Below are 11,581 nucleotides of genomic sequence, written 5' to 3' on the forward strand. Positions count from 1 at the left end.
ACCATTGTACTCTAATCTGGGCGACAGAGTGAGACTCCAACTCAAAAAAAACAATATGGTTAAACAGAATGGTTAGGTTCTATACTGAAAGAAACTAACATTTATTGAGCAACTTTCCAAGTGCCAAGCATTGTATCAGGCACATAAATAATGTGGATTAAACAGCTTTATGTGGACTAATCTGGGAATCTTGCCACCAATTCTATGGGAAAATCTAATTGAATTCTAAACCATGAATTTACAATTTTTAAAAGCCTAACTATAATAAACTAGAAACTGCCTATTCTTTAACAATAAACAAATACAAAAAGGAAATACTAGAAACAGAAGACAGTGGTTGAGTACAATGGCTCACATCTGTTACTCCAGCTCTTTGGGAGGCTGAGGCAGGAGGATCACTTCAGTCCAGGAGTTCAAGGCTGCAGTGAGCTATGATTGTGCCACTGTACTGTAGCCTGGGCGACAGAGTGAGATTCTGACTCAACAAAAATTTTTAAAAGACAGCAAAATATGAGGTCTGCCTAGGTATCAATGAAAATATATTTAAATAGATTATTCACAGTAAGTATCACTTTTGCATAGTGAATGGAGTAGACTAATCTATTGTATAATCTTCTTTCTCAGTCTTTCATTCCTTCTGAGCTGTCTAATCTTTTCATTGGGACCTTAAATTCCTGCTGCCCAGATCTTCCTCACTTTTCTCACTGAATTCCCATTCTCCACCCAGGACCTGACAGCTCTCTCACACGAACAGTAATCACCTTACACCCCACTATCTCAGAAACAAGGTAAGACTGGTTTTCACTTAACTTCTCAAAACTACTTCCAAGCATTGATCTTCGTCCTTTTGTAAAATTTCCTGCCCCTGAGATTTAGGCCTTGTTCTCCCAACTCTCGGCTACTAAACGCATACTGTTTGACTTGTATTTTCCATTTAAAAGTATATAACCCAAGGAAATGACTCAAAAGGAAAAAAAAAAAAAAGCTGTATACAATGATCTACATCAGCATCTTAGAAAGGGAATTATAATAATGACAGAAACAAAACATACATTATCAGTGGTGTTTATTAAGCATTTATTACCAAGCCAGATGGCTAAGGGCTTTAAATATACCATCTCATCGAATTTTTCAATTCTAAGAGGCAATGATTATTTTATAGACGAAATACCTGAATTTTCAGATATTAAAGTAACTCGTCCAAGGTTATAAAACTGTACATTTAAGTGACAGGTCAGGATTTGTTCCAAGGCTACAGGGTCTAAATCCATGTTCTTCACCATAGAATACAGACTATTTTCTTAAAAAAAAAACAAAAAAAACAAAACTATGTGGCATGGTGGCTCATGAGTATAATCCCAGCACTTTGGGAAGCCAAGGCAGGTGGATCGCCTAGCTCAGAAGTTTGAGACCAGCCTGAGCAACATAGCAAAATCCTATCTCTACCAAAAAAAAAAAAAAAAATTAGCTGGACGTGGTGGTTTGTGCCTGTGGTTCCAGCTACTTGGGAGGCTGATGTGGGAGGATCGCTTGAGCCTGGGAGGTAGGGGTTGCAGTGAGCTGAGATGGTCCCACTGTACTCCAACATGGGTGACAGAGGGAGACCCTGTTTCAAACAAACAAACAAACAAACAAAAAACCCCAAAACAACAAAAACCCTGGGGAAAAAAAAAACCTACAGATTGAAAAATGATTAAGTAAATCATAGCATATAAACCTGAATCAACTCTACATAGCTATTAAAAGTAGTATGTAAGGAAACTACACAAATAAAAAGATTTTATGAACTAGTGTCAATCAGAAAGAAAAAACAAGAGAATGATATCTAGAATCTTGTTACAGTGATAAAAAGTTATGGAATTTCATATATGTTATTCATATATCATTCTACAGCAATGAATAGATTTCAAACCTTCTGCATAAAGGCGTTCTGCGAGGAAAACCGCATCTCGGTAAGCATAGTGGTTTAGTGCTTGCCATATAGCAGCCTGCAAATGGAGGAGAAAAGAACATAAATATACATACAGACAGACTTTCAAGGTAACTACTAGCACAGAGCCTTATATCGAATACTGAAATTAATACTCCTAATTTAAGTGATAAAACCCCAGTGCCCACAGAGCAAACTCCAGAGTGTGCTGGGTAAGGCTTTTCACAGGGTGGCTCCTAACACATCTGAATTTCCTCACTTAACTCTCTGTGGACTTGTAGGCTTCCGTGCCTTTGTACATCCTTTTCCTCCACTGGGCAACGTGGGCTCCCCTCACCAATCTCCCCTTATAAATTGCTCGTCCCTAAAGATTCAGCTTAAATAACATCTGCCCCCATAAAGCTTTCCTGGCTGATGTCAAGCCATTTCTTTTTTAAGATACCTCTTCTAGTAAAGCACTCACAACATGGTTACTTGTTAACAGGACTGCCAACCCTACTAAACTACAGACCCTTAGCAGCAGTTGTTCTCAACCACTTTATGTGATATACACGACAGAGATATTAAAATGTATGTCATCCTCCCACAAAAACTTTGCTATCTATTACCTTTAATGCCACTCAATTCTCATCCACTCCAGGAAGCATATTGGAATGCAAATGAGTAAAGTTATCATAGGAATAACCTTTAATTTTTTGAATATATGTTTTCTCTTTTAGAATTATGAAACATATAACCTAAAGCATATATGAGATAGAAGGACATTTTAAGTAACAATAATCAAAAACATTTAGGCCCATGTACTCACCACCCAGCTTAAGAAATAAAATATCTCTGAAACTCCCTGTGCACTCCTTGTTGATAACAAAACCTCTCCCTGCCCCAAAGAGGAAACCACCACACTGAATTTTCTTGACCTTTCTCTTGGTTTTCTTCACAATTTTATACATTTGTACATATCATCTCTAAGCAGTATAACATTTACTTCTCCCTGTTTTTGAACTTTAAATAAATACAATCATATTGTATACATTCTGCTATGATTTGCTTTTGAAATCCAATGTTTTGAAAATTCATTCTTGATGTGTGTAGCTAGAGTTCATTTGTTTTCATTGCTGAATAAATAATATTTCCACTGTATAAATATATTGAAGTCCTAAATGTATTTTATCTATTTCACAGCATGTGGACATCTGGGTTATTTCTAGGGCTGTTTTTTTGTTTTGTTTTTCCAATTATAACAATGCTGCAACTGTCTTAGATTCATCTCCTGGGGTACATGTTTAAGAATCTCTTCAGCCCATTTACTACTAAAGGTGTGAACCTTTAGTCCCAGTGACTCAGAAGGCTGAGCTGGGAAGAGTGCTTGAGTTCAGGAGTTCAAGGCTACGATCATACCTGTGAATAGCCGCGGGAGTGCAATAGGAGCAAGACTCACATCAAAAAACACAAAAAGAATCTCTCCAAATTAGAATATATATTTAGGAATAAAATTACTGGGTTGTTGAATACGCATATGTTCATCTTTACTAGGTAATGTCAAATCATTTTTAGTAATAAACTACTTTTGAGATATCTCACACCTGATCATGATACAAGTGTTATTTTTTACTTTTAGCACATACACCAGCTTATAATTTATTGAATAATGTAATAAGGTTACAATGGAAACCAGTAAAATTGGGTTACTGATCACTAGCTAACATTGTACCAGTACATCTAAATTATATTAAGTGATTAATATGCCTTAGATACAGTAAAGACTCAATAAATTTTGTTGAACAAGTAAATGTTTAATAATTCTGCAATGAGTATTATTAATTATAATTTAAAAAATAAAAGTAGTAAATGACTTAGCCTTTTCTATTTCCTCAAGAAAGAACAGAAATGAACTTAGTTTGGGGTCTCCAGAACCTCTTGTTTAACCTTTGTTTATATAGCTTAAATTTTAAAAAGTCTCAAAGACGTCTAATTTTACCATTCCTATCTAGGTACAAGGAAAAAGATGAGATTGGGCTCCATTATTATACACTCTAATTGCACCAAGTACCTTTCCTTTGTAATACTTCCCACTGCTATAATTATGTATTAATTTAGGAGAGTATTTGAGTGATGTTTTCCTCACCATATTATAAACTCCACAAGGTAGGGGCTACGTCTGTTTTTGCTCACTATTATACTCCTAGCATCTATTATGTGCTTTTAGGTGCTTAGTAAATACATGTTGAATGAATAAGCAAATCATCTTTAACTTCTGGCAGTCTTCCGCTGTTGACACTCTTATATGTTAGTCTTAGCATTAAGTTTCTTTGTATTCCTAGATGCATATCTAATAATTAAGAATCTCTGGGAGTCTCTATTGAAAGAAACTCTGTGATAAATAGAATTATTTTTTCATGCAAATAATTACCACCTAATTACTCCTTTATGAAATCTGGGATTTCCTAAGAACTTACATGTTTAATTTTGTTGTAAGTGAAAGAAAATGGTGAGCAGAACGAAGATACCAAAGATTTGATGTTTGGAGACATGCTCAAATTTGTGTACCAGCACTTCCAGTAGTGGGACTTTGTGGGAAATACTCAACTTTTCTCAGCCTCAATCTCTTCATCTGATAAATGGAGTTTATTTCTTGGAGTTGTTTTGTGGATTAAATGAAATGATCCATTAATAATGCTCCTAGTATACTGTCACACATTAAGCACTTGGAAAACCTTTTTCTTGCTAATCTCTTAATATAAAGAAATTCAATAAATATGTAGTTTCCGTTACATAACATCTCCCCAGCATACCTGCTACAACTGCTTATTTTGCAACATAGAAGCCACAAAAGACTCAAATGATTTATCAGCTATTTTACTACTATGGACCACCAGGAAAATTTCACACATATATACTAAAGTCATAAAGTCCTAGAACTTCGAAATTTTTTCTGTCCTTTTAAAATTAAAGAAATGGGGGCAAGGGCTGGGTAAAAAAAGAAGGAAAAAAGGTATCATATTCAGGAGTTGTATCCATTTCTGACTTAAAATCAAGCTTTGCTCAGAACATCATTCCTTTGGCACCAATTCTTAAGAGCATCAGAAAAAACTTTCCATGTAGAGAATCTTACATACTGCTTCCATCCTGCTTTGCTCAATCAATTCTAAGATCCTGACTGACAGTGTCTCTTGTGCGGGGATTGAGGGGAGAACGGATTATTCTCTAACGCACTACAGATTAGTAGCTGATGATGAACAGGGCTAAAATCAGCACCTCTGCCCAACTGATGGTGTGGGCCTTCCCCTAAAAGAACAACACCCAGTGCATTACCGCTAGAGTTCTACAAATTAAAGCCAGATGGGTAAAATGCTGCTAAAAGAAAGTTATGAAGCCAAAAAGAACAACACTCCTCTCCATCTCCCCTAAAAAATGTTTCAGAGAAATCCGACTGGTTAATGGGTTAGTCCCCAGGTGCACTAATTTAAAAGATAAATAAACAACAGTTTAAAGTTGTAAAATTCCTTACCAGCTAGCTATTCTTTTTTTTTTTTTTTTTTTTTTTTTTTTGAGACGGAGTCTCGCTCTGTCGCCCGGGCTGGAGTGCAGTGGCACGATCTCGGCTCACTGCAAGCTCCACCTCCAGGGTTCATGCCATTCTCCTGCCTCAGCCTCCCGAGTAGCTGGGACTACAGGTGCCGGCCACCATGCCTGGCTAATTTTTTTGTATTTTTAGTAGAGACGGGGTTTCACCATGTTAGCCAGGATGGTCTCGATCTCCTGACCTCGTGATCCGCCCGTCTCGGCCTCCCAAAGTGCTGGGATTACAGGCTTGATAGCTATTCTTAAATATAAAATATTATTTAAAATATAAACAAACCTCTATAAGTTGTACTCAGACTTAAATGTAATCACTATAAATTTTTCTTTTCTTTTCTTTTTTTTTGAGACAGAGTCTCACTCTGTCGTTCAGGCTGGAGTGCAGTGGCCTGATCTCGGCTCACTGCAAGCTCCACCTCCCGAGTTCACGCCATTCTCCTACCTCAGCCTCCCAAGTAGCTGGGACTACAGGTGCCCGCCACCACGCCTGGCTAATTTGTTTTGTATTTTTAGTAGAGACGGGGTTTCACCGTGTTGGCCAGGATGGTCTTGATCTCCTGACCTTGTGATCCACCCGCCTCAGCCTCCCAAAGTGTTGGGATTACAGGCGTGAGCCACTGCACCCAGCCTTTAATCACTATGAATTTTTTGTTAGAGAAAGCTTATTATAAAAAAATTTTATACTTGTTTTTGTTAAATATTTTATACATTTTGTGTTCTTGTTTTTATCAAAAAAGTTGTCTTTATTTTTTTTTTTTTAAAGAGATGGGGTCTCCCTATGTTGCCATGTTGGTCTTGAACTCCTTGGGTCAAGTGATCTGTCTGCCTCAGCCTCTAAAAATGCTGGGATTACAAGCGTGAGCCACTGTGCCCAGTCAGCTGCCTCTTTTTAAAGACCATAAAAGAAATGGATAATAAAGGCTTCAGACAATGTAAGAAAATATAAAGAAAAAAAAAAGTCACTGTTGAAATTTCATATTATACATTATAACTGAATTTCCAGGATACTGATTTAGTTTAGATGCACATCAGTGGTTCTTTCTCTGGGCAATTTTGCCTTCTTACTCCCAACTAATGCCCCAACATTTAGCAATGTCTAAAGGGTATTTTTGGTTGTCACAAATGGAGGGATCATCCAATGGTTAGAAGCCAGGGATGCTACAAAACATTCTACAATGCACAGCTTCCAACAAAGTATTAGCTTGCCCCAAATGTCAATAGTGCCCAGATTAAGCAGCCCTAGTCTACGTGATTATGCAGTTGGACCATTCTACTAGTCTGTATGTCTAACTCTTGTCTCGTCCTCCGTTTCCAACAGCACCAGATTAATATTCCCAAAGTGGTGCTTTTATTACATAATTCCTCTGCTCAAAAACTCTTCTGCTCATATAATGGTTATTCATTACCAATGTACATTAAATCTAAATTGCTCATTGAGTAGCGAAAATATGTTACTCTTTGAATCCATTTTTTTAAAATTTTTTTTAAAATTTTTTTTATTTATTTTTATTTTTTTTATTATACTTTAAGTTCTAGGGTACATGTGGATAACGTGCAGGTTTGTTACATATGTATACCTGTGCCATGTTGGCGTGCTGCACCCATCAACTCGTCAGCACCCATCAACTCGTCATTTACATCAGGTATAACTCCCAATGCAATCCCTCCCCCCTCCCCCCTCCCCGTGAATCCATGTTAAATGCTGTCCCTGAACATTTTATCCCCAGCCAAAAGTACTTCTTCACCATCTAATGATCTCTAAAATAATATCATGTATATGGTACCCAATTGCTATATTGCTTATTAAATCAATTTTTGAAAGGCTTATTTACAACTTCATCCAACACTCCTGTGAAGTCTTGCTTCACCCGGGAATAATTGCTAAATCTATATAAAATCTCTTTGCTTCTTTTTAAAAAACCAATTTCATCAGGTGACTTTTATAAATATCCAAAAAGCTCTCACTGAAGTCACTTAGCCTAGTGTGTCTTTCCAAATAGTTACTATTAAAAATAAAGGAACTGACAGAACTTCTGCCTCATATTTGAGACTTTTATAAGGACTCAAATATAAAGTAATACTCTTCTGAGAAGTAGTAATTTGAGATGGAGTTTTAATTTAGGCATATATGGTATATCAGCCTGGCCATTCTACGTTAAAACTTTAAAGAAAAAAAAATGCAGAAAACACTTGTTCATCTTTTCTGTGAACTTCTTCCTATGCCTAGTAATACCATCAACTCTGAGGCATTCCAAGAAAGAACAATTTTCCAACTTACTCTCACTGCTTTCCAAATATATGCAATCAGTCATCATAGTTTTTTGTTTTTGTTTTTTTTTAAATAAAGACAGTATCTTATATGTCTGTCCTATTTTTATTCTCTTCCTAATTCTTTCCCATTTGCAGCACTATCCCTGATCATTGATCTTTATCATTGTAGTTAAAGTTGCTTGTTCTTCTCACTGCTCCAAATCCCTTCTTGAATGGCTTCTTCTTATACTATACAACCAAAATTTTTACCTAGTTATATCCTAAAACTTTCTACCACTATCTCAAAAATCTAATGGACAATGCTAGTATGAAAAAGAAGCAAATTTGACATTTAAGCCTTAAAAATATTGAAGTGTGTTACTGCTAAGCGTACTTTAAGGGCAAATAGGAAACTTAATGGGTACTATCTAGAAATAGGATACATATTCCTTTTCTTTTCCATGCTTTTATTATTTATTTATTTATTTATTTATTTATTTTGAGATGGAGTCTCACTCTGTCACCCAGGCTGGAGAGAAGCGGGACCATGTCGGCTCACTGCAACCTCCATCTCCTGGGTTCAGGCAATTCTCCTGCCTCAGCCTGCCGAGTAGCTGGGATTACAGGCGCCCACCACTACGCCCGGCTCATTTTTTAATATTTTTAGTAGAGACGGGGTTTCCCCGTGTTGGCCAGGCAGGTCTCGAACTCCTGACCTCAGGTGATCCACCCACCTCGGCCTCCCAAAATGTTGGGATTACAGGTGTAAGCCACCGCGCCCGGCCTTCCATGCTTTTATAAAGTCTGAAATTATTATTAAATGGTGGTTATCGTCTATCAGTGCAACTAGTTTATCACTTTAGAAGACTTCTGGGGCCAGAGAAGGCAAAAAAAAAAAAAATCATTATTAAAACAAAATTACAAGAATATGCAACAGAAATTAAATAACTTGAGTAATATGCTTATCTATTTAAGTTCATGTTAGGCCTTAAAAAATTATATAATTACCTCATCTACAGCCAGAATAAAAAAAAAATCTTAAAAGAAACTATGCTGGTAAAAAGAAATAGCTCTAGAAAAACCGATACAACTTACAGACAGGAAAATTTCATAAGATACAATCTTAACGTTTTATTAATTCAAACACTAATAGCTGCTATATGTAAACAGCTGGAGAAGAAGCCAAACTACAGGAAATGAGTATTTCATGCTGTTTAGAAAAATGAAATAAATATGAAAGTAGCGACATAATAAAATATTTACTATTTGATACCTCAAGCCTTTTAAGGGCAATATGAAGGAATTTCTAAAAATCGGTTTGCTTTATAACTTCAAAATAAAGTCAAAGACTCAATGACAGTGGTTGATAGAAGTCAATTCTGATCAAGTCAAAGATCACATGGTGGGAGGAAGTCTCCCAGACCTGGTCCATTACCAAGGCACAAAAGATTCAGTTTCTCCAGATGTCAGAGGGGAAAATGACTTGGCACTGCATCACAGACTTAAAATCCAATAGGGTTCCTTTAATGCAACACAGCACTGTGCGTCAAAGCACACCTTGGTGTAAGGGCAGTGAAACAGACACAAACACCACTATTTGTCTTTCATTTCCTGAATGCCTTATAAACATGCACAACAAAATGCTCCTGATCCCCATCAGAGAGGAAGAAAACAACCCAGATATGCCCTTTCCACCTCCTCCCCTGGTATTGGTGCTTGCACCTCAGCACTGAGGCTTGGAGTTGTCTTCTCAAACCATCATTGTCCGGTGGGAAATTCACCGAGAAAGGAAACGTGGGAGAGGAAGTCTGTTACCAAAATAGAAATTAGTATTAAAGACACCGATCCTACTCTCCCTCCACTCTCTCACATAAGACAAAAATAAAAAAACCTCCGCAAACTTGCCCTACCATCGCGAAGATCATACAAGCTCCGATCAAATGTGCTTCTCGATCATCTTTTAGGCAAGAGAGCGCCTGGGGTGCGTTTTCGGCCCCTCATCTCCCAACCCCAGTCAAGCCAGGCCCCTGGACTGACAGGAAGGGCTGGCCGGACGTTGGCTCGGACGGGAAAGACGGTTATTCTCGCCGAAGCCGCTCAAACTAAGGGTGAAGTAACGTAGGGCCAGAGGTAACACGGCTTAGGCTGCGGGCAAGGCCTCCGAACTGACGGAAGATAGGCAGGACTCGGCAGCAAGGGAGGCGGGAGAAGCAGCCGGGCCTAGGCCGCACCAGGCCGCGGAGTGGCCCTACGCTGCTTCCCGACTGAGGCTGCAAGCCAAGCCTCAGAGAAGAGGGTTATCATTACCTGAACGGGTTCCTGCAGCACCGTCATCCTCGAGGCTTAGGCCCACTTTCTGCAGTGCCTCAGGCACCCCCGGTAGCGGCTCCGGCCCGGCCAGCCCCGGCTCATTTAAACTCACCAGCGACCGTTACCGGGGGATGGGGGAGGCCGAGCGATTGCCGAGTGCTTCCGAGCGGGACACGGAAATTCCCGAAGTGGAGAAAGCCGAGCGGGAGCCAGACGGAAAAGCCCGAAAGGGGTCGGAAATACCCGAGGTGGGTCGACGAGAGAGAAAATCGTTGCCGGAAATTGTCGAAGATTCCCGGAAACTACCGAGTCTAACCCAAAGCGTAGGTTTTCTTCTCAGCCACGCCTTCAGTCACGCACACCACGCCCAATCGGCCGTCCCAGGGCTGGGCCACGCCCAATCGGCAACCAGCAGGCTGGGCGTGGCGTGACTGAGCGGCCCGGGAGCGTTACGTGGCGGGGCTGCAGGGTGGATTCGCCGCTCAGCCCTTCTGGGTTAATTGATGTGCTGTAGATTATAAAGCAAAGGGTGAAACAGCAGAGTTTGGGGCAGACTTTAATGAATCAACAAGTATTTGTCTATTGAGTTTAGATCATTCGTCCATTCCAGAAGTATCTACTCACGGCTCTGGGGAAAGCTAAAGAAATTTGGAAAGATTGCCACTCCAAAGATATTAGGATAGCTTCTGTCCTCAAGGAGGTTAAGGTCTATTTAAGGGAAAAGCAGTGTAACAGAGAACGCTATATTATGTGGTGCCTATTATAAGTAATATAAAAATTCAGAGAGGGAAATTGTGTTAAGATGAGGAAAGTTTTATGGAAGGAAAAAAAAGTTTAAACTGGAGTTTGAAGGATGGGTAGAATCAGAGGAAAAATAAGTATAGGAAAGTGAAGGAAGGAAAAATGAGATCAGCCTGCTAAGAAGGCATTAATTGGAAATAGTTACTTAGGTGAAGAGATCATGGAAAAACTCAATAGGCCGTTAGAAATTTTTATTTTTGATAGGCGAGGCATTCCACTGTGGTGGGAAGAGTAGGGGGTAGGAAATTCAGAGGCCTGATTTTGAATTGTATCTTTAGCACTAACTAGTCATAGGTCCTTGGCAAATTACAACCTCTCTGAACTTGTGTTTGCTTAGTTTGAAAAAAAAGGATTAAGGGGTGGCTGTGTCTAGCACGCAATGTAGACTCTCTTGTATTTCCTTTCTGCTCCTCCTCTCCTTTGAAGGAGAGTGAACTAGGGAACTGTTTAAATTTTGTTTTTCAGCAGAAGAGAAAAACGGTTTTTGAAGGTTACTCTTCTAGTCAGGAGTTCTCTAGGCTAGATGTGAGACTCATGATATATTCCATTGCTTGGGAATTTCCCTTTGGGTGATGTTGGAGGGAGATATTTTTTCTTCCATTTTTAAAAACAAGGCTGACAGAGCTACACTGCATCTTTTTCCACCGCCTTCTCTTGTCACTGTATATGTACTTACAGCCCCTCAGAGGGCAGGTGCTAAGGTGATTTTTG

At 38.9% G+C, this 11,581-nt stretch overlaps 1 protein-coding gene across 11 annotated transcripts in view; it reads right to left on the reverse strand.

The window, feature by feature from the left end:
- CDC27 (cell division cycle 27) overlaps positions 1-10,260 on the reverse strand; it is a 69,057-nt gene extending 58,797 nt beyond the window's left edge. For 10 of the 11 annotated variants that reach the window (XR_003116174.1, XM_025361704.1, XM_025361706.1 and 7 more), the window contains exons 1-2: positions 10,067-10,260; positions 1,913-1,988 (exon numbers count right to left, since the gene is read on the reverse strand). Coding sequence is in view for 9 of the 11 variants with exons in the window: in XM_025361702.1 (XP_025217487.1) it covers positions 1,913-1,988; positions 10,067-10,093 (103 nt within the window). In the remaining 2 variants the exon portion in view is untranslated. The remainder of the gene's footprint in view (positions 1-1,912; positions 1,989-10,066) is intronic. The other variant, XM_025361698.1, reaches the window with a different exon arrangement.
- Between the last annotated feature and the right edge of the window lie 1,321 nt (positions 10,261-11,581).

The sequence above is a fragment of the Theropithecus gelada genome, chromosome 16 (assembly GCF_003255815.1).
Source record: "Theropithecus gelada isolate Dixy chromosome 16, Tgel_1.0, whole genome shotgun sequence".
In the NCBI taxonomy this organism is placed as follows: domain Eukaryota; kingdom Metazoa; phylum Chordata; class Mammalia; order Primates; family Cercopithecidae; genus Theropithecus; species Theropithecus gelada.